Source organism: Mobula hypostoma, chromosome 7 (assembly GCF_963921235.1).
Source record: "Mobula hypostoma chromosome 7, sMobHyp1.1, whole genome shotgun sequence".
Classification (NCBI taxonomy): domain Eukaryota; kingdom Metazoa; phylum Chordata; class Chondrichthyes; order Myliobatiformes; family Myliobatidae; genus Mobula; species Mobula hypostoma.
Window position 1 is genome coordinate 168,688,542 of NC_086103.1, and position 24,168 is coordinate 168,712,709.

Genomic DNA, 24,168 nt, shown 5'->3' on the forward strand with positions numbered 1-24,168 from the left:
AAGAGGGTGAGAATATGAAAGCAAGAGACTTAAAAAAACCCTGGTGAGGCCTCACTTGGAGTATAGTGAGCAGTTTTGGGCTCCTTATTGATGGAAGGGTGTGCTGAAACTGAAGAGGGTTCAAAGGAGGTTCACAATAATGATTCCAAGATTGAATAACTTGTCATATGAAGAGCGTGTGATAGCTCTGGGCCTGTATTCACTGGAATTCAGAAGAATGAGAGGGGACCTCATTGAAACCTATTGAACAGTGAAAGGCCTTGATAGAGTGGATATGGAGAGGATGTTTCCTGTGGTGTGAGAGTCTACGACCAGAGGGCACAGCCTCAGAATAGAGTGCCATCCTTTTAGAATCAAGATGAGGAGGAATTTCTTTAGCCAGAGAGTGGTGAATCTGTGGAAATTGTTGCCACAGGTGGAGACCAAGTCTTTATGTATATTTAAGGCAGAGATTGATAGATTCTTGATTGGTCAGGGAATGAAGGGATATGGGGAGAAGGTAAGAGATTGGGGCTGAGAGGAAAATTGGATTAGCCATGATGAAATGACAGAGCAGGTGATGGGCCAAATAGCCTAATTCTACTCCAATATCTTCTGGTCCTACAACTTCCATGAAGTTGGCACAAGATGGTTGAAGAATAACAGTGATAATATCCTAGTGTCAAAATAGTAATACAATAACTCCTTTATAAATGCAATGATTACACTATAAAGTTTGGCCAGGAAACATCATTTGGCTTTTCTCTATCTAGACAGCAGTTGGATTGCATAAAACCAATGAGTTTTTCCTGTAAGACGCCAGCTGGATTGCATTGGTATTCTTGGTTTATACTGGAGAAGAAAACAAAGTGTACACTGCGGATCACTCTGCAGCAAGTTTCATTGCAATCCAAAACAGCGGGACATTTGAAGAGATGGGATAAGATGGTCCCGCCTGCAGTTTGACAGATTCCTTTTCCACTCACAGTTTAGCACCGCTCCTCAGCCCCAATCCCCTGCTGGAACGTCCACTCAGGTAAAGTACTGGAATGCATGGGACTGTCATCACAATAAGTAACAGCTGTTATTAAATGGAGGGGGTGGGGGGGGAGGAGAAAGTGGGCTGCAAAAGAGGATGTGGGAATAAATTTACCTTTTGACAATATAACAGTATTAAGGGGAACTTTCGACAAAAATTATACATTTGTTTAAAAATATCCCCCAGAGCCCTGCTGAAGCTGAACAAGAGGAAGTTGGTTTTAACGACTCATTATGGTGGACTCCTAGTTTCTTACGGACTTTTAGGGGAGATTCAGCTCCCCAATGAATGCCCAAAACTCTTGCTACATGGAAGCCCTTGCCTGACCCACATCTGCACAAGATCGATCTCAACCAACACCTTCAGATACAACTGTGGAGGTGCAACGGTAAGTTTTCTCTGGCTCTATCCTAGACTCCAATCACAATTACACACCCTTCTCAGCACGAAATCACTGGATTAAGAAAGAATTCAAAATCAAAGTGAAAGTTAAAGTACATATATTAAGATCAAGATCTGTTCCCTAGGTTTCAATGAGGTCACCCCTCATTCTTCAGAATTTGAGAAAAGCTATACATAAAGCCTGACAAATGTACAAAAGACAACAAATGGGGAAATTTTTAAAATAACAACAAATATATTGAGAGAGTATGAGTAACACAAAAATATGCTGGAGGAATTTAGCATGTCGGGCAGCAGATAAACAGTCGAAATTTCAGGCCGAGGCACTTCCTCTTGTCTATCTGAGCTGTACAGTTGTAGAGAAAGTGAATAGGTTGTGCAATCAGTTCAGAGTTGTGGTGAGAAAAGTTTCCACCCTGGTTCAGGAGCCTGAAGGATATAGGGTTCCTGAACCTGGTGGTGTGGGACCCAGGACTCCAAGATCTCCTGCCCAATGGTAGTCATGAGAAGAGAGCATTGGCTTTGATGAAGGAAGCTGCTTTCATGTGGCTACAGCACTCCATGTAAATGCCCTCAATATGAAGGCTGAAAGATAATGACTGTTCCCCGAAATAGCTTGCTCAGCCTATGACATTGTGGTGGACCTCCTGGAGTTTAAACTATGCCCCCTCATTTATTTGAATAACCAGACTCAGATTTAAAGTCTGCAATTAGCCGAGCCACAATCATTGGTCAGGAAAGAAAGATCCAAACTTTTCAGCCCTTCACAAATGTAAGTGTTCCCAACGTATCTATAAAAAGGTCACGCTCCAGTTTTTAAAAGACCATTATAGAACATAGAGTACAGCACAGTAACTGGCCCCTCAGCCCACAATGTTGTGCCAAACCAATTAGATTAGTAATCAAATGGCCTACTAAACTAATCCCTTCTGTCTACACAATATCCTTCTATTTTCCTCATATTCACATGTCTTTCTAAGCATCTCTTAAAAGTCCCTAATGTATCTGCCTCTCTCACTACCCCAGGCAGCACGTTCCAGTTGCCCAACACTCTCTGCGAAAAAATCTTGCCCCTCACATCTCCTTTAAGATGACCCCCTCTCACATTAAATGCATGTCCTCTGCTATTCGTCATTTCAGCCCTGGGAAAATGTTACTGTCTGTCTACTCTATCCATTCCTCTCATTATGTATAAACTATTATCGGCAGGTTTATAAAATTACCTCCATAAAATATAAAATTTGAGACAAGATGATGCAGCTTTTCAAAACATTGCTTAGGCCACATTATAGAGTACTGTGTGCAGTTCTGGTCCCACTATAGGAAGGATGTGACTGTGCCTAGAGGGAGTGCAGGGGAGATTCACAGGACGTTACCTGGATTGGAGGACTGAAGTGTGGGGCGAGATCGAATAAGCCAGGCTCCTTTTCCCTGGAGGCTGATGAGTGACCTGATAAACTATAAAGCTATGAGAATATCTGGAGCATTGCGGCTCCTCCACTATTCAGTGAGGGCATGGCTGATCTGGCTATGGACTCAGCTCCACCCACCTGCTTTTCCCCATAACCCTCAACTCCCATACTGTGCAAACATCTATCTAACTCTGTCTTAAATATATCTAATGAGGTAGTCTCAACTACTTCCCTTGGGCGAGAATTTGACTGATTCACTACTCTCAGGGAAAAGCAGTTCTTCCTCATCTATGTCGTAAATCTATTCCCCTGAATCTGGAGCTCAGTCCCCCATTTCCAATTAGACCATAAGACCATAAGACAAAGGAGCAGAAGCAGGCCATTCGGCCCATCGAGTCTGCTCCGCCATTTTATCATGAGCTGATCCATTCTCCTATTTAGTCCCACTCCCCCACCTTCTCACCATAACCTTTGATGCCCTGGCTACTCAGATACCTATCAATCTCTGCCTTAAATACACCCAATGACTTGGCCTCCACTGCTGCCCATGGCAACAAATTCCATAGATTCACCACCCTCTGACTAAAAAAATTTCTTCGCATTTCTGTTCTGAATGGGCGCCCTTCAATCCTTAAGTCATGCCGTCTCGTACTAGACTCCCCCATCATGTCCCACTCTAGACTCTCCCACTCTGTCCATGCCTTTCAACATTCGAAACGTTTCTATGAGGTCTCCCCTCATTCTTCTAAACTCCAAGGAATGCAGTCCAAGAGCGGACAAACGTTCCTCATATGTTAACCCTCTCATTCCCGGAATCATTCTGGTGAATCTTCTCTGTACCCTCTCCAATGTCAGCACATCCTTTCTTAAATAAGGAGACCAAAACTACCCACAGTACTCCAAGTGAGGTCTCACCAGTGCCTTATAGAGCCTCAACATCACATCCCTGCTCCTATACTCTATTCCTCTAGAAATGAATGCCAACATTGCATTCGCCTTCTTCACTACTGACTCAACCTGGAGGTTAACTTTAAGGGTATCCTGTACGAGGACTCCCAAGTACCGTTGCATCTCAGAACTTTGAATTCTTTCCCCATTTAAATAATAGTCTGCCCGTTCTTTTTTCTGCCAATTGCACCTTTCATCTTTCTAGTTGAGTAGACAGAATCTTTTCTTCCTCACGGCAGGAACATCGAAAACAAGAGAACACTGATTTAAGATGAGAAGGAGTTTTAAAGATGATCTGAGAGTACTTGTATAGTCGCACACTGAGTGGTTGATACCTGAAGTATTTTGTCAGAGGAGGTAGAATCAGATACAATTACTATATTTAAAATAAACTCAGACAGTCATTAAAATACTCAAGCCCTGGAAGGACACAGCTCTAATCCAGGTATAAAGGCTAGGACAAATGTGGTAGGCCGAAGGCCCCTGTTTCTATGCTCTAAGATTATGACACTTGGCATCCGTATTTCGAGGTCATTTAAACCGCTTCTGTCACACAACACTTAAGAAATTCTTACTATGGTCTAAGCAGTGTATATGGTTACTCTGCTTTCCCCCCCTCCGCCCCCTGCCCCCCCCCGAGCTCGGTGAGACTAGAACTGGAGGTCATAGGTTAAGTGAGAGGTGACCAAGGGATCAAGGGGGAACTTCTTCACTCAGAGGATGGTGAGAATGTGGGACCAGCTGCCAGTGGAAGTGGTGGAAGTGGGTTCCAATGCAAGATTTAAGCGAAATTTGGATAGGTACAGTACATGGACGGGGAGGCATGGTGGACTACGGTCAATGGGAAGAGGCAGAATAATGGTTTGGCAATGACAAGATGGGCTGAATGGTCCATTTCTGTACTGTAGTGTTCCATGACTATGAAATATTCAAAGATACACCAATCTGCTCATTTCTGACATTGCACTTAGGGGTATGAGGTCATCATATTCATTTTCCCTTCAGAAGGCAAACCACAAATAAAAAGATTGAAGACTATACACCTTCAACGTTAACCCACATGGAAAGTTTTACACACATAATTCATTAACAACATTGTGCAAGTCTGCAGACTGGAAGTGATGTGCATTTTCAGCTTTTCCATCTTCGACCTGACGGAAGGGGGCAAGAAAGGAGTAACTGTGGTGGGTGGGCCTTTGATTAAGTTGGCTGTGCAAAATGTAGGCAGAGTCAGTGGCGAGCTGGGGCAAGTCCATGTGTACTGAAGAAAGTGTACAGAAATGGAGGAAACAAATACTGGAAGGCCACAATAGAGTGGAAGTAGAGAAGATGCTTCCTTTAGACAAGGAGTCTGGGACCAGAGGACACAGCCTCAGAACAGAAGAACATCCCTTTAGAACAGAGATGAGGAGGAATTTCTTCAGCCAGAGGGTGGTGAACCTGTGGAATTCATTGTCACAGACAGCTGTAGAGGCCAAATCATGAGGTATATTTAAAGCGGAGATTGAATTCTTGATTAGTAAGGGTCTGTGGAGTTCAGAAGAATGAGAGGGGATCTTATAGAAACACACAAAATTTTGAAAGGGATAGATCAGATAGAAGTAGAAAAGTTGTTTCCATTGGTAGGTGAGACTAGAACTAGGGGACATTGCCTCAAGATTCAGGGGAGAAGATTTAGAACAAAAACGAGGAGAAACTATTTTTCCCCCAGAGAGTGGTGAATCTGTGGAATTCTCTGCCCAAGGAAGCAGTTGAGACTTCCTCATTAAATATATTTAAGAAACAGTGAGATAGGTTTTTAACATAGTAAGGGAATTAAGGGTTATGGGGAAAAGACAGGTAGATGGAGCTGAGTTTACGGACAGATCAGCCATGATCTTATTGAATGGTGGGGCAGGCCCGATGGGCCGCATGGCCTACTCCAGCTCCTATTTCTTATGTTATGGGGTGATAGGAGGAGAATGGGGTTGAGAGGGATAATAAATCAGCTATGATGGAATGGTGGAGCAGACTTGATGGGCCAAGTGGCCTAATTCTGCTGCTATGCCTTATGGAAACAAGCTGCAGCAACTCCTCCCTGTAAAAGCAGGGTAGTTTCTCAAAGCAGTGAGTGGAGGAGAGTGTGCTCATTGTCCGTTTCAGTCACAGGCAGAGGATGGTGACCCAATCACCTCCGTTCTACTTGGACGAGGTGCCGACCTTTTCAGGGGCCATACCTCTGACTCCCAATTCCAGTCAACGGCCAGAAAAGGCAAACAGAAAGGTGATAGAAAAGCAGAACTGCTGGTTGTGGCTTGAGTGGGAAAGCAAGCAGGTGAGATCGGTTTGCATAAATTATTGGAAATTGCTTCTTTAAACTCCAAAGAGCTGTGGAGGAGGAAAGGAAAACAAACAAAGCTGAAGGATCCATGAAACTCCAGTTGCTGAGGTCAGTAATTTCACCACTGTTGCTGTGGACATGTGTAATCATTAGATTAGATTAAACTTTATTGTCATTGTGCCGAGTACAGATACAAAGCCAATGAAATGCAGTTAGCATCAGACCAGAAATGCAAAGAATAGTGTTATTTACAAAATAAGTACGAATAAAAAGTAATTGCTACAGCACACAAATATAAAAGTACTGAGACAGTACAATATGGGTGCAACACTGCTTAGCGCTGTGATGTGAGGTTAAGCAGGGTCACAGCCTCAGGGAAGAAGCTCTTCCTGTGCCTGCTAGTGTGGGAACGGAGGCTCCTGTAGCGCCTACCGGATGGGAGGAGAGTAAAAAATCCATGGTTAGGGTGAGTTGCATCCCTGATAATGCTTTTCGCCCTGCCCAGGAAGCGGTTCTGGTAGATATCCTCAATGGTGGGCAATTGGGTGCCGATAATCCGCTGGGCAGTTTTCACCACACACTGGAGTGCTTTGCGGTCCGATACGGGACAATTGCCATACCACACTGAGATGCAGCTGATGAGTATACTCTCAATGGTACAGCGGTAGAAGTCCATCAGTATCTTGGGACAGAGGTGAGCTTTCTTGATGCTCCGCAGGAAATAAAGGCACTGTTGCGCCTTTTTGATCAGGATGGAGGAGTTCAGGGACCAGGTGAGATCCTCGGAAATGTGAACACCAAGGAATCTGAAGCTTGATACACGTTCCACTACAGCTCCGTTGATGTAGACGGGAACGTGAGTGTGGCTCCTAGCAGGCCTGAAGTCCACAATGATCTCCTTGGTCTTCTGGGTGTTGAGGGCCAGGTTGTTGCTGGCACACCATGCGGCCAGGTGCTGGACTTCGTCCCTGTAGGCCGTCTTGTCATCCCCTCTGATCAGGCCAACCACCGTAGTGTTGTCTGCGAACTTGATTATGGAGTTAGAACCATGTACAGGAACGCAGTCATAGGTGAAAAGGGAGTACAGAAGAGGGCTCAGCACACAGCCTTGAGGCACGCTGGTGTTCAGGGTGAGAGTGGAGGAGAGGTTGTCTAATTTAACTGATTGGGGTCTGTTAGTCAGAAAGTCAAAGGTCCAATTGCAGAGGGATGAGCTGATACCAAGCTGGCGAAGTTTGGTGATCAGCTTGGAGGGGATCACAGCATTCAATGCCGAACTAAAGTCAATGAACAGCATTCTGACGTAAGAGTTGGGGCTGTCCAGGTGGGTCAGGGCAGAGTGAAGTGCCGTGGAGATGGCATCCTCTGTTGACCTGTTGGTGCGATAGGCAAATTGATGGGGGTCCAGGGTCATGGGCAGATAGGATTTCAAATGTGATAGAACCAGTCTCTCAAAGCACCATACCATACAAAGCTTAATACATCCAAAATGATTCACCATTTACGACGAGCTTGTACTGACAAACACGGCAAAATTCTCAAGTAACCTGAAAGTTAATTCTTTTGAAATATCATTCTAAGCAATCATATTACTAGCAATATGGAATGTATTTTTAAACGAAAAACCCCAGTGTTCTGCTACAAATTAACTTGACAGAAGGGAAAAGAAGAAGTAAATCTGCAGTTCAGTTTGCATTCAACAGGAATAGCTAACTGCCAGATTGTAGTGTTTTAATTTGGAATTTAGTGATACTGTTTTGGAGAATTTGACCATGAAGCTTTCTTTCAGGGCCAACCAGGGAACATTTCGGGTCCCTTCTTCACAACACAGGTGTCCGTTACACCATGGGGCACTGATGAAGGTCTGCCATCTCTGGCCGTGTTCAGGGCTTCCTTGATCAGGCCGGTAGCTTCTCGGTTTTCACTACTGTCAGCCACGCAAGTAACTCCTGGGTGAGACGCAGGAATACTGTCGCACCCAGGTGTAGAAGGGTTCTTCATTGCTGTTACTGTAACAGTTTTATTTTACCAGTCAGGGTTGCTAGCCCTGAGCTGAACGCCTGAACCTGGAGGATCGGTGGACCACTCTCGGTCTGGCCTCTAGCCCTAGACCTGATTCGCATGGGTGACCTTACCAAGAGCCGGAGGTCAAGCCCAGACTCCAACCAACATGGCTCTCTGGGTCATTGAGGCACACAAGCCTCGAAACCCAACAAAAAGGTTGTGACCCTCAAACATGAAAACAGAAGAGAGACGAACCCAGGGAACACAAGGCCACTCACCTTCCTCAACATGTCATCCTGTTCCACATTGTTGATTTCTCCGGAATTGATCTCTCCTTTCAAGGAATATTCATAGAACTTTCCACTGACATTCACCAGTAGCGTGGTCACGGCCCTGTCCTGCAGTGCACAGCCGATCGGAACCTTGCCATGGCCATTGGTGGAGGGGATGCCGTATCTTAGGATGACTCCCACTAGCAGCCCTGAAAACAAACAAAAATAAATTGGTTGTCATGGAGACACAAGAGACCGCAGATACTGGGAAACAACGGGAACTCTGCAAGTTGAGCAGCGTCCGTAGGGGATTGAGGGGATGAGGGGTCAGCATTAATGTTCCGGGTCGAAGAGCTTCTGCAGGAGTAGCGTTATAACATGGACTTTTGTTTTCATGTGAGCTCTGGAATTGATTCAAAGATTCGAAGTACACTTATTATTGAAGGATCTATGCAGTATACAGCCCGGAGATTTGTCTACCCCCACAGACCGCCATGAAACCTGGTCAAAGACAAACAACAAACCCTACTCCAACCGCACCCCAACATATGCAAAAAGAAATCACACAAATGAAAACCAAAAAAGCAAGAAACAAAATATAAAACACAAAATTGAAAGAGTCCAGGCATATTCAGTTCAGCTCATTTCGTTTTCTGTAGGCCACCCCAATCAAAGTCACCCAAAATAGCACCAAAAAAACGACCAGAAACCAGAACACATCACAATGTGAGCTACAGAGTCCAATTCACAAGCCATGTCGATTAAACCTTGTCCAAGAACCAGAAACCCGACACCATCGAGAGAGGGGGAGAGAGGAACCATTCCAACACAGCAGCAAGCGAGAGGCCGGTACACGGTGCTGAATACCCACTTGCCTTTCACACACGCCTCGATGATATCAACCATTCTTGGCGCATGAAATTGGCAAAATCACTGAGAAATGGATTTGATCGCGAGCTCGCATCCTGTCACCAGGTGTCTTGGCTCCAGTCTGCACATTTCGCTCAAGGCCTCGCAGAACCCTCTCGGAGACAGCAAAGTGCCAGATCGATGGTGCAATTGGTTAGGGTTATAGCAATAGGAGGAACCCGATGTAAAGTAACAGAGTGCATCACTGCCTTGTTTTAAAACAACACCTTCAATCTAGAAGGACAAAGGATGTAGATACAAGGAAAAGATTTTCTCCAAGTGTCTCTCCAATATGGGCATCATTACCAGATCAAAATCCTGGAACTCACCATTACAACAGCACACCTACAAGGAGCACTGTCACAAGAAAAAAGTATCCATCAGCAAGGACCCCTACCGTCCAGACTATGCTCTCTTTTCACTACTATTATTGGGCGGGAGATACAGGAGTCTCAGGACCCACACCGCCAGGTTCAGGAAGAGTTATTAACCCTCAACCGTCAGACTCCTGGACCAGTGTGGATAACTTCACTCACCCCAACCCTGTAGGTCCACCACCTACAGACTCACTTTCAAGGACTCTACAACCCACCTTCTCAGTATTATTTATGTTAATATACAATAAATTTATCATACTATACAAAAAATTTACCTTGACTTTAAGAAATGCTATGAGAGGCAAGTAGAAATGTATTAAAATTAAGTTTGCTTCTTGACTTTCATTCCCTTGCCAATTATCTTAAATCTGTGAATCTTGGATTTAATCTGCCTCCCTGTCAGCTTGAACCAGTCTGGCCATTCTACTCTGAGGTCTCTCATTTTTATAGGCATCTGTTAGTCTCGTGAGACCATGGATTTGCGCCCTGGAAGGTTTCCAGGGTGCAGACCTGGGCAAGGTTGTATGGAAGACTGGCAGTTGCCCATGCTGCAAGTCTCCCCTCTTCACGCCACTGATTTTGTCCAAGGGAAGGGCATTAGGACCCATACAGCTTGGCACCAGTGTCGCAGAGCAATGTGTGGTTAAGTGCCTTGCTCAAGGACACAACACACTGCCTCAGCTGAGGCTCGAACTAGCGACCTTCAGATCACTAGACCGACACCTTAACCACTTGCCCATGCGCCAACACATTGAGCTCCCTCATTAACATGGTGATTTTGCCCATAGAACTGTTGCTCAATGGATGTTCTAGGGTGTTTTTTTTTGCACCATTCTCTATAAACTCTAGAGACAGCTATGTGTGCAAATCCTAGATGGTCAGCAGTTTCGGAGATACTCAAACCACCCTGTCTGGCACCATGGTAGCGCAGCAGTTAGCACAACGCTACTGTAGCTCGGGGTGTTCCAGATTTCAATTCCGGTGCCGTTCTGTATGGAGTCTCTGTACGTCCTTCCCTGTGGAATGAGTGGCTTTTCCCCAGCTGCCCCAGTTTCTTCCCACAGTCCAAAGAGGCACTCGGTTAGTTAACTGGTCATCGTGAATTGTCCCATGATTTCGGGGGGGGGGGAGGATGTGGGGCTGCTGGGATGGCATAGTTTGTAGGGTCAGAAGGACCTAACTCCACGCTTTGTTGCTAAATAATTTTTTTAAAACATCTTTCTTCCCTCCATTCGCTCTTTTAACGCATACCTCCATGAGCAGGCAACAGAGGTTTTAACATGTCAGCCTGGCCTGTTCAAAGCAGTGGTTCAACAAACCTCCTCAAGGGCAATTAGTGATGGGAAATAAAACCTGGCTCTGCCAGGGGCACCAACAGCTTGAAAAAGCACAAGAAAGAAAGAAAAGATGCCATCAAGTTGCCATCACGAGGGCACACACCAGGCGCGATTCAAAATGCTCAAGGCACAAGATAAGATGACTTCCTGCCAGATTTGGAAGAAATCCAGCTGCAAGATCTGACAGATGGCAAGAGGAAGGTACTGACATCCTGAGACATCAGAAGCCAATCTGGCTAGGTCGAGAGTTTAAAATCCCTGTCACCTACTCAGTAAGGGTTACATTAAAAAGCGAATAAAAAACAGGGAGAAAAGGTATACATGGAATGAGAGAGCAGAGGAAGCAGCAGAAATGGGTATAAGTATAATGTTTACTTAGAGGGGTATTTGGATCGGAAAAGTTTAGAAATTATGGGCCAAACAGTCAAATGGGATAGCAGGGCGGCAAAATGGTTGCCATGGAAAATGTTGGGCCGAAGGGCCTGATTCCATGCTCCATTACTCTGTGGAAACCAGGAGTCTCAAATTTCAGGTAAATGACAAGGGAACCAGAGACGAGAGGGAAGCTTGCTTTTTAAAACACGTTTTGTATTTAGCTAGGCATTTGAAATGCACTGCCTGAAAGAGTGGGGGAGTGCAAGGTGGACGGACACATGTACAATCAAAAGAATTGTGGAAATATTTACAAGGAAATAAATTTCCAAAGTAAGAGACTGGGATGGACTGGTCATTTATTCAAAAGGCTGACACTGACAAAAAGAGCTATTTTTCTTTGATCTGCTTGCTGGCTGATATCTATTACTCCCTCAGATCCAAGTCGATTTGTAAAGATCACCCGTGATGTACCTGATAGCACAATAAATCAAAGACAGACAAATAGTCTATTCAACCTCTAAATCTACAATCAGACATAACAGTTATATGCTGTTAAATTAAACAAAATGGAAAACTTGCAGAGACTTCCCCCCCCCCTTACAAACAGAACAAAAGCACAAGTATGGCATTAATGTTATTTTGGGACCTTTGTTCTGTTATCAAGAGCAATTCAATTAGAACAAATAAAGTCTTTATCTCAACTCCGCTGACACGCAATGGTTTTGTACTCCAGAACTCTAATCTCAGTTTGAGGTTACCTATTCTGCAACTAAAATTGAAGTAGGGAAATTCTCCACCACATCACCCATGACTGGACAAGCTCTAATATTTATGGGGGATGTGGTAGGCTGAGAGTAGGAAGGGGGTAGGGCGAGGGGAATCATGGTTGGGAAAAGGGCAAGGAAGAGGCGAGGGCGAGGGAAACACAAACACCAGAGGGATATCCTGTAATGATTAATAAACCAATTGTTCGAAATCAAATGACCTTGCCTTGTCTGCACCCTCTGGCCCTAGCACTCCTTCTCTGCCACCTGTCCCAAATCCTTCCCGCAGCACTCCACCCTCACCATTCTCAACATCCAGATTTACAAACTCACTCTCTCTACTCCACATTGACAAATACAGTACTGTGCAAACGTCTTAGGCACCCTAGCTATAAATATGTGTCCAAGATGCTTGCACAGTACTGTATAGCAGTTATAATGTATAGGAACAGAAACTGCTCTGATTTTTTTTTTACATTAGATGTGAAAGAAACATTCATTTCAGGATACCACAGAAAATGCCTACAGTATTTCAAAAGCCAGAAAGACAGACAAGTGGGAATTGTGCCTCAATTAGAAGATTTCCAGCCTCAGGTTGTGGATTCAAGTCCCACTCCAGAGGCAAAAGCAAGTGATGAAGGACGACACTTCAGTGTTGTAGTGAAGGAGGGTCGCCAGAGGCCTCACCTTTGAACCAAATGGAGCTCCTGTTTCCCCTCGAATGACTGTCAAGCATCAACAACACAATTCACACATTCGAGGACTCGTAAGAGGATCAGAACGAATGTGCCACAGTTGTCACAGACTTCATAAGGTCAGCTGTTCAAAGTCCATTCATTATCAAAGTACATATATGTCGCCATGTACAACCCTGAGATTCAATTTTTTTGCGGGCATACTCAGTAAGTCCAAGAAAATAATAGATCACATGCAATAGAACAGCCGAACAACCAATCTGCAAGAGACAAAAAACTATGCACATACAAAAGAAAAAAAGAAATAATAATAATAATAAATAAGCAATAATTATCAGAACATGAGATGAGGAATCCTTGAAAGTGTGTCCATAGGCTGTGGGAACATTTCAGTGATTGGGCAACTGAAGTTGAGTGGAATTATCCCCACTGGTTCAACAGCCTGATGGTTAAGGGGTAGTAACTGTTCCTGAACCTAGTGATGAGAGTCCTGAGGCTCCTGTACCTGCTTCATGATAGCAGCAGCAAGAAGAGAGCATGTGCTGGGTGGTGGGTGGATGCGCTCCGTGTAGTTGAGCTCAATGGTGACTTAGAAGAGGATCTGAACAAATACGCCACACCGTTGTCACTGATTTTGTAAAGTCAGTCGTGGACATGTGTGCCCCCACAAAATCATTTAGTCTTCCCCAACCAGAAGCCTTGAATGAACCAAGAGATTTGCAATCTGATGAGGACCAGATCAGTGACGTTCAAGTCAGCAAACAGGTACAAGAGGTCCAGGTACAACCTCCGAAAAGTGATCTCACACGCAAAGTGGCAATTCCGAACCAATGGGTTTTCTGTTGATAACCTATCGATTGAAAAAAAATTGAAGGATATATTGTTGAATATAAAATAAAATCAGCCTGGTAAAGTAGGTGGTGGAGAGGTAGAGGCAGGACGAGCTACTGAAGGGAGGAATAACGCTTAAGGTCCTTCGTGGTCTAGGGTGGAGGTGGAGAGGGGTTGTGGCAGTGAGCCAGCTTGGCCAGAAAACTGACTTATCCACTGACACCCCTCTGCCACTCTAGGTAAGAAGGTACTGAACAAGGGGAGGAATAAAACGTGTAGACAGTGAAGATGAGAAGCAATGAGCACTGAGAGGAAAGAGCAGGCTGAAACTATGGATGTACCCGGACAATTTTGCTTGTGATTCTGAGGAAGAAGGTAGAAGTAAGAATGGAAGAGATGAGCAATGCAGCAAAAAAAAAAGGCTATATATAATAACAAAGAACAGAAGAAAGCAATAGTATTTATAGTAAAATATTTAAGTATCAGTAAATATCAGTACAGGTGTACCCCGCTTTACGAAAGTTCACTTTACGCCACTTCGCTTTTACGAAAGACCTACATTAGTAGCTGTTTTTGCTAACCGAAAGAAATCCGAAGAGGATTTTTGCTTTTACAAGAAAAGGCGCCCGCTTTAAACTTGTGTTTACCCCGAGAAAGACTACCATGACCGTGAAGCCTTGCACGGGCAGGTGTGTGCGCATGCGTGTACACGCCGATTTTTTTCTACACATCAGTTTTGGCTAAATTTTCCCAATTCTGCTAAGGGAAACTACACTGTACATACATTATTTCTACTTTATAAAGGCTGTGTATTTATCATATCATTCCTGCTTTTACTATATGTTAGTGTTATTTTAGGTTTTATGTGTTATTTGGTATGATTTGGTAGGTTATTTTTTGGGTCTGGAAATGCTCAAAGATTTTTCCCATATAAATTAATGGTAATTGCTTCTTCACTTTATGCCATTTTGGCTTACGAAAGGCTTCACAGGAACGCTCTACTTTCGGTTAGCGGGGGAAACCTGTAAATATATATAAGACAAAGTAGGACAGATTTTTGCGTAGTAGGGGAATTAAAGGTAATGGGGAAAAGGCAGGTGGGTGGAGATGAGTCCATGGCCAGATCAGCCATGATCTTATTGAATGGTGGAGCAGGCTCGACAGGCCAGACTCCTGCTCCTATTTATTATAAAAATATTACATATCCTACTGTAATTTCACAGTTTTTATGTATTGCAATGTTCTGCTGCTGCAAAAACAACCAATTTCACAACATCTGCGAGTGATATTAAAAGGTTCAAAGCCCAACTCTGATTTTGAGGGAGAAGGTATCAGATGAAATAGGAAAATATACCACAAAATGGGGAGATTGAAATTATTCCAGGATGGAGATTCTGAACGTTGGTTTTGCCGTTGCCCATGAATATGCTCCCAATACACCGGGAGCTTGCTGAGAAGCAGCTGAGCAAGAGTGGGAATAAAGTGGAATTAGAACAACGAGCCGTGAGTGTCTGCACCACAAACTGACCGCATCCCCAAGTCACCTCGATCAGCTAACTTAGCCAGCAGGCAGTAAGATTAGGTTAACCCATCCAGTCCTGGTTAATTAGGAAGGAAGCCATTTGTTGTAAGGGAGGGAAGGGGATATTCAAATTAAATAGGAAGTCATTCAAGAGAAGAATTAGCTTCAGCTAATAAAATACCAGGATGAGACCCATGATCGAGCTTCAAACCTCCGCCTCATTTCCATGTGACCACTGCTGGCATTCATTTCCTGTTACAAGTATGCTCCCTTCACCACTTGGCTACACAACATTAAAGGCTTGTAAGCAAATGACATGAACACCAAGGAATGTGAAGCCGCCTTCACTAACACAGATAAAGAAGCAAGTCCTACGCTTATCACATGTAGCACTTAATTCATAAATTTACTCCACAGGCTGGGACTGTTGATTAACATTGCCGCTTGTATCTGGGAGAAGTGGGTTCATAGCTATGGCAGGAAGATTACATTAACGCAATTTATTTATAAATCAGAAGGGTAGGGCTGAAAAGCCATTTTAATTTCTACAGCTGCTCCTGTTACATCAAGGTAAAATTAGCAGAAAACTAGAAGATACAGCTCAGGAAGGAGAGCCGGATGCTGATTCATGTACTCATGCTTACAGTTCAGCACCGATTGGGAAATGTTTCAGATAGCTTTTCCCCAGTTAGGCACTTGTATCCTCAAAAAGTATGCAACATGCTGGATCACTGATATTTTCAAGAGTTCAGAGTAAATTTATTACCAAACTATGTAGGTGTCACCACATGCTAACTTGACATTCATTTTCTTGCAGGCATTCAGTGTAGAACAGAAAAATACAGTTTCAACTTTCAAAGTACATTTATTATCAAAGTATGTATATATTATACAGCCTTGAGCCTTGCCTCCTTATAGGCAGCCACAAATCAAAGAAACTCCAAAAGAAACCACTTAAAAAAAAACGTCAAACACTAGTGCACAGAGAGAAAAGAAGAAAAACATCTTACGAACAATAAAAGCAAGCAAAGAGCATGCAGAACTGAAGTTTGACAAAAGACACGAAGCCAGGCATCCCGGCAGCTGGGGCCAGGCCACAGCTTCAGTTCAGTGCAGAGCTGAGTAAACATCGCGGAGCAGCGAGCAGAGCCAGGCACGAAACCGGCCCGTCTCTCGCCTCCGGTCCTGATACCCTGACCTTTACAATCTGACCCGCGCTCAAGTCATCCAAACATCAGGTCGTTCTTCACTCTTTGACAGCTCTGGGGCCTGGACCCCGCCATGATTCAGCCTGTACTCGACCTTTCCAATTCAGCCCAGCACTTAAATCAGACCTCGGGACTTTCCTCGCTCCCACCTCCACCATACCTCACCTTCACCTCCTACTCCATACCTCACCTTCACCTCCTCCTCCCGCCTCTGATCACCTGGCCTTGCCTCTGCACACCTCTTCATTGTTAGTGGTGATCGTTATTAGTAAGGTGTTTAACAGTTTTCTTTGTTTTGTATTTTGCGCCGGAAGGCAGTCGCTGGGCATCAGCAGCGCCATCTTAAATCAGTAAAATCAATGAAAAGCTACAGACAAAAATGGACAGATATTCAATGTGCGAAAGGCAGCAAACTGTGCAAATAAAAGAAAATAAATAATACTGAGAATACGAATTGTGGTGTCCTTGGAAGTGAGTTTATCCGTTGTGGAATCAGTTCAGAGTTAAGTTATTCACACTGACTGAGGCGCCGGACTGCAGAGGGTAATAATTGTCCCTGAACCTGGTGGTGTGGGGCCTAAGACCTTATCAGCTCATAATGACTCTGCTAACCACGAAGCCAGTATGGTTCATAAAATTATTGTGAACTTAAAGACTGGTCGGGTGGAGTACCAGCATTGGGGATTAATCCATCTGTATGGGTGGGTGGGGGGTGGTAAAGGGGTTTGTTTTGCTGTTGTTTCTTGTTGTAGTTTGGCTGCGCGTTGCTCTGCTGAACGTGGCGGAGGAATGCGAGACGACACTTGTGGGCTGCCCCCCCAGCTCATCCTCAGATTGTATCGGTTGTTAACACGAATGTCGCACTTCACCACAGGTTTCGAAGTATGATAAATAAGTCCGGAGCAGCACACACAAAATGCTGGAAGAACTCAGCAGGTCAGGCAGCATCCACGGAAATGAATAGACGGTCCGCTTTTTGGACCGAGACCTTTCTTCAGGACTGGAAAGGAAGGGGGAAGATGCCAGAATTTTGAAAAAAGGTGGGGCGAGGGGAAGGAGGACTAGCAAGGTGATAGGTGAAGCCAGGTGGGTGGGAAGGGTAAAGGGCCAGAGAGACAGAAACCTGATAGGAGAGGAGAGTGGACCATCAGAGAAAGGGAAGAAGAGGTAATAGGCAGGTGAGAAGTCAGAGGCCAGAGTGGGAAATAGAAGGCCAGAGGAGAGGGAAATAAGTTTTAAACTGGAAGGAGAAATCAATACTCCAGCCATCAGGTATGAATCATGTATTAAATGCCGACTGAAGCTGAGAGAATGTAGTTATTACTCAGAGGCTAATCAAACCATGGATGAATCAAGAAAATGCCATGTGTTTATAGTGGACTATCTCCAGAACAAATGTATTCAAATCTGAGCACAAAGGGACTCCAAATAGCATTTAACTGGCTTTGACAGGATTAAAAAATAACAAAAATTACATAAAACTCTGATCCACTGAGAATACTGATGAAGGTTACAGCAGATGTGGTTTTCCTGCACTTTAGTAAGGCATTTGACAATGATCCAGAAGGTTAAAGCACAAGGCATCCAAGATGTGTTGGCAAACAGGATGAATCATGGCTTCATGACAGGAAGCAGAGGGTATTGGGTGGTTGGGTGTTTTTCTGACTGAATGTCAGTAACAAGTGTGAACCACAATGATTGCTTGGGGACTTTATATGTTTGCAATGTACATAGAAACACATGACTTGGGTGAGATTGTAGGAGGCCTGATTGTAAACTTTCCAGATGACCAAAAAAACTGAGTCATAGGTAACAAAGATTGTCAAAGCAGACAGCTGGATTTGGCTCACAGACGTAGAAACAGCATTCAGCCATTTGGCACAGAGACTGCTCTGTCATACCCGATTTATTTTCCCTCTTGATCTTATTTCTTTTGTCTGTTCCTCAGCATTATCTTTGACACCCTTACTAATCACGATTCTATCTACCTCTAACTACACTCGATAACCTGGCCTCCACAGCCATCTGTGGCCATGAATTCCACAGAGTCACCATTCTCTGGCTGAAGAAATTTCTCCTCGTCTCTTTAGTAAAGGGATGGCCCTCTAGTCTGAGGCTGTGCCTTCTGGTCCTAGAATTCCCTACTATTGGAAATATCCTCTCCACATCTACTCTATCCAGACCTTTCAATATTTGATAGGTTTCAATAAGACCATTCCTTCAAAACTCCACCAAATACAGGCCCAGAGTCATCAAATAATCCTCACACGTTAACCCTTTGGGATCATTTCTGTGAACTTCTCTAGACCTTTTCCAATGCCTGCATATCCTTCTTTAAATATGGGGTCCAAAACTTCGCACTATACTACAAATGTGATCTGACTAACGCGGTATCAAACCCTAGCAACTGGCAGGATGGCTGAAAATAAGGCAGATTAATCCTGACAAGTGTGAGGTCATGCAAGGAGATACTGAGTAAAGTCAAATTCTGGCAGATATCATCATCCTCATCATCAGGTGCCATGTCATATGACATGGGCGATTATGGTCTTTCCATGACCATGCATGTTCTTGGCAAGACAGGTGACCCCAATCATTATCAATACTCTTCAGAGAATGTCTGCCTGGCATCAGTGGTTGTACAGCCAGGACTTGTGATGTGCGCCAGCTGCTCATATGACCATCCACCACCTGCTCCCTTGGCTTCACGTGACCCTGGTGGGGGTGCACAACAGGCACGACACCTTGTCCAAGGGATCCCTAACTGTGGACGCTGCTTTCCCACAACAGCACTCCACGTAGATGAGCACAGTGGTGGGGAGGGCTTTACCTGTGATGGGCTGGGCTGTATCCACTAATTTTTGCAGGATTTTCCATCCAAGGGCATTGGTGTTTCCATACCAGGCTGTGATGCAGCCAGTCAATATATTCTCTACCACACGTCCACAGAAGTTTGTCAAAGTTTTAGATGACATGCCTAATTTTCCTAAACTTCTCAGAAAGTAGAGGCACTGCCATGCTTTTTCAGTAATGGTACTTACGTGCTGGGCCCAGGTCAGATCCTCTTAAACGATAACACAAGGAAGTTAAAGTTGCTGACCCTCTCTACCTGATGCCCCAATGAGTCCTTCATCTCCTGACCTTTCACCTACACCAGGCAGAGGTTAAAGAAGGACTACCTCTCCTGTACAACTTGCTCTGGTGATGGTAATAATTACTATTATGTAACAAGGTTCTCAATTAATGTTCCGAATTAGAAGCAACATATTGTACAGGGCCCCGGATATGGTATAAAACAAAAAGGACAACAGGGAGAGATGTTTACGAAGTCAGTCTGGTTCCTTTTGCTGTTCGATAATCATAAGATTATTGCAGATGAGGAACAAGATATTCCTCTTAAAATCCTACAATTTTCCACTTTCCAATATCCAATTGGTCCTCAAGTGACCTTTTTTAAAAAAAAAATTATTAATCACCCAATCCAAATGTTGCTTACTTCCTACTTGGTCCTAAATTTAAGTACTTGGTCCACCTCTGACACCTCCCTCCGCTTCCTCGGACTCCGTCTCCATCTCTGGAGACAAACAGACAACCGACATCTATTATAAACTACTGATTCCCACGGTTATCTTAACTATACCGTTTCTCACCCTGTCTCCTGTAAAAAATGCCATTCCCTTTTCCCAGTCCCTTTGCCCCCATCACATCTGTTCTCAGGAAGGGGTTTCCCATTCCAGGACATCTGAGATGTCCTCCTTCTTTAAAGGACAAAGTTTGCCTCTAGGGTTGCCAACTTTCTCACTCCCAAACAAGGGACAAAAGTAGCAGTCAAATACAGGACACTTGTGTTTACCCTGCGAAAGACTACCATGACCACGAAGCTTTGCGTGGGCACCTGTGTGCGCATGCGTATATGTTACGATGTTTTTCTACAAATTGGTATTGGCTTAATCTTCCCGATTCTGCTTTTACTATATGTTAGTGTTATTTTAGGTTTTATGTGTTATTTGGTATTATTTGATATAATTTGGTAGGTTATTTTTTGGGTCTGGGAACACTCAAAACTTTTTTCCCATATAAATTAACGGTAATTGCTTCTTCGCTTTACGCCATTTCGGCTTACGAACGGTTTCAGAGGAACGCTCTACCTTAGCGGGGAAAATCCGGGACAAGGGCGGTCCCGTATGGGACAAACCTATTTAGCCCAATATACGGGATGTCCCGGCAAATACAGGACAGTTGGCAATCCTATTTGTCTCCCTCTATTACTGATGCTGCCCCCCCGCATCGCCTCCATTTCCCGTACATCTGCACTCACCCCATCTTCCCATCGCTGTAATAGTGATAGAGTTCCTCTTGTCCTTACCTACCATATCACATTCAACACATTATCCTCTACAACTTCTGCCATCTCCAAAGGGATCCTACCACTAAACATACCTTTATCTCCTCCTCCTCCCCCCACCTTCCGCTTTCTGCAGGGATCGCTCCATCAGTGATTCCCCTGTCCATTTGTTCCTCCCCACTACTCTCCCTCCTGGCACTCATCCCTGCAAGCTGCCCATTCACCTCCTCGCTGACCTCCATTCAGGACCCCAAACAGCCCTTCCAGGTGAGGCAACATTTCACCTGGGAATCTGAGGGGCTCGTTCATTGTGTCCTGTGCTCCCAAGGCAGCATCCTCTATATTGGCGAGACCCGGGGTAGATCGGGACACTGCTTTGTCAAGCACCTCCGCTCCATCTGCCAAAAACTGAACATCCCAGTGGCCAAACATTTTAATTCCAATTCCCATTCCGACATGTTAGAACACGGCCTCCTCTTGTGCTGAGATGAGGCTACCCTCAGGGTGCAGGAGCAACACCTCATATAACGTCTGGGTATCCTGATGGCATGAACATAGATTTCTCCTTCCAGCTGAAAAAAAAATGTCCCTCCTCCTCATTGTAAATTGTCCCCTGATTAGGCTAGGATTATAGCCGGGGGTGGGGGGGGGGGAGGAATTGCTGGACAGCGTGGCTCCAAGGACCAAAAGAGCCAATTCCATGCTGTATCACAATAAATAGTACATTTTATATATTTCTCTCCAGTCTTCAATCAGATTTATCACTGTCAGGTCATGAAATTAGTTTTGTGGGGGCAGTACAGTGAATAAAAAACTATTGTAAATTACAAGATCATAAAATAAACAGGAAGTGCAAAAAGAGAGCTAAATAGTCAGACAACAGGAATTCTGCAGATGCTGGAAATTCAAGTAACACACATAAAAGTTGCTGGTGAACGCAGCAGGCCAGGCAGCATCTCTAGAGAGGATGCTGCCTGGCCTGCTGCGTTCACCAGCAACTTTTATGTGTGTTGCTAAATAGTCAGGTGGTGTTCATGGACTGTTCATAAATCTGATGGTGGAGGGGAGGAAGTTGTTTCTAAGATGTTTTCATAGTCCTTTTCCCTATCCATGAAGAGGGCACGTTTAACCAACTTCTCCTTATAGATGATACTCTCTCATCCAGGCAACATCCTGGTGAAGATCTTCTGCCTCCCACTCCAAATCTTCCACATACTTCTTGCAAAGCAGTGACCAGAACTGCACACAAATTTCCAAAAGCAGCCCAACCAAAAGTTTCATACAACTGTAACACAACTTCCCAACTTCTGTACTCAATACCCCAAACAATGAAAGTACTGTATGCTGTACCCCTTTACCACTCCAGATTGTGTAGGGAGCTATGGTCTTGCACACAAAGATCACTCTGTACATCAATGCTCCTCAGCATCAGACCATTTACCATACAATATCTACACATCATGAAAAATTCATCTTAATTCACATTATGTAGAAATATATTTTAATATTATGATACCGTAGGAGCAAACAGAAGACACGTGGAGTTGGTGTTTGAAACAATGGACTGTTTATTAAAAAATTGGTGCACACCAGGAGACCAGTCAAAGCTGGCCTTGCTGAGCAGGAAGTTGGTTCAGTTTTAACACACTCAGACGAATAGATTACCAGTAAAACTACATTTTGATAACAGTATGGTGGCGACAGGAGGATCTAATTAAGTAACAGACTAGGTTTCTGATTACAGAATAAAATGATTATCCACAGGTCTAACAGTAAATCCAATTTTCTATTACAACAATGTGTGCACACTATAACATAATTAGTGAAGTTCCCAAAACCTGGGTGCTGTCATCGCTGCGTTTCCACGCCTCTATTTCTCGGCATTGTCTGCAGTTCCCTGTCACACATTAGCATAATCTGCATTCTTACTTAGGCCAGTTGGCTCATTGAATGTGTTCTGCCATTCCATCATGGCTGATTTACTATCCTCCTCAACCCCATACAGCTGCCTTCTCCTTGTAACTTTTGACACGCTTACTACTCAATTTGAGTTGGACAGTCCATGCCAGGGGGGCGTGAAGAGAGCTACTTTTTAAATTCAGGGCAGCAATCAAGATTTTGAAGGCAAAATTTTGCAGCGGTTTTTCCTAAGTTGAGGAGCTACCAACAAGAGGGATTCATGAGAAACGGCCCATAAGAATAATCTAATTGCAAGCGGATCAGCCGTTTCTTTGAAGTGTGCCAATCTTTAGACTGGCTTTGGTTCATCAGGTGTAGGCAAGATCATGGTTGGGCAAGGTAGACTGTCTTGTAAGTTACTCGTTCTCTGTTCTTATGAGTTCATTGCGCATCTATTAGTGCATAGTATTGTGAGAAGGGGTCCGGGGGCAGGGTTTCGTACTGTGTGTGGTATATGGGAAGTCTGGGAGACGTCCAGTCCCCGGGATAAACACATCTGCACCAGGTGCACAAGCTGCAGCTCCTGAGAGAACATATTAAGGAACTGGAGCTGCAACTCGATGACCTTCGGCTCATACTGGAGAATAAGGTGGCGATAGACAGGAGCTACAGGGAGGTAGTCACACCTAGGTTGCAGGAGACAGGTAACTGGGTGACTGTCAGGAGGAGGAGGGCAAATGAATGACCAGTGCAGAGTATACCTGTGGCCACTTCCCTCAGTAATTAAGTGCATAACTTTAGACACTATTTAGGGGGATGACCTACCAGGGGGAGCCACAGTGACTTGTCCCTGGCACTGAGTCTGGTTCTATGGCCCTGGAGAGCAGAGATGTTAAGAGGTACTGCAGTATTGATAGGAGATTCCTTAGCAGAGGAACAGGGACGAGGTCTGGAGGCACAATGCAGACACCCGGATGGTATGTTGCCTCCCTGGTGCCAGGAGCAGGGGTGTCTCCGATCATGTCCATGGCATTCCCAAGGGCAAGGATGAGCAGCCTCTCAGTGTTGGTACATATTGGCACCAATGATAGAGGTGGACAAGGTGAGGAGGTCCCGAAGAGAAATTTTAAGGAGCTAGGTAGAAAGCTGAGAAACAAGACCTCCTGGGTAGTAATCTCTGGAATGCTGCCGTGCCACATGCCAGCAAGGGCAAGAATAGGATGATTTGGCAGGAGAATGCACTGCCGAAGAACTGGTTCGGGGGGCAAAGGTTCAGATTTATGGATCGTTGGGATCTCTTCTGGGGAAGGTATAACCTGTACAAAAGAAACGAGTTACACCTGAACCCAAGGGGGTTCAATATCCTTGTGGGCACGTAGGCTAGAGCTGTTCGGGTGGGTTTAAAGTAATTTGGCAGGGGGATGGGAACTGGACTGATAGTGCTGAAGGAGAGGTAGTTGGCTTACAAGTAGGGGCAATGTAAAGTTAACCACTAGCAAGGAGAGGCTGATGGGGCAAATTGCAGTCAAC

At 44.5% G+C, this 24,168-nt stretch overlaps 1 protein-coding gene across 3 annotated transcripts in view; it reads right to left on the reverse strand.

Annotated features, from left to right (window-relative positions):
- slc9a7 (solute carrier family 9 member 7) overlaps positions 1-24,168 on the reverse strand; it is a 164,884-nt gene that overhangs the window by 92,352 nt on the left and 48,364 nt on the right. For all 3 annotated transcript variants that reach the window (XM_063054540.1, XM_063054538.1, XM_063054539.1), the window contains one exon: positions 8,383-8,585. In XM_063054540.1, coding sequence (XP_062910610.1) covers positions 8,383-8,585 — 203 coding nt within the window. The remainder of the gene's footprint in view (positions 1-8,382; positions 8,586-24,168) is intronic.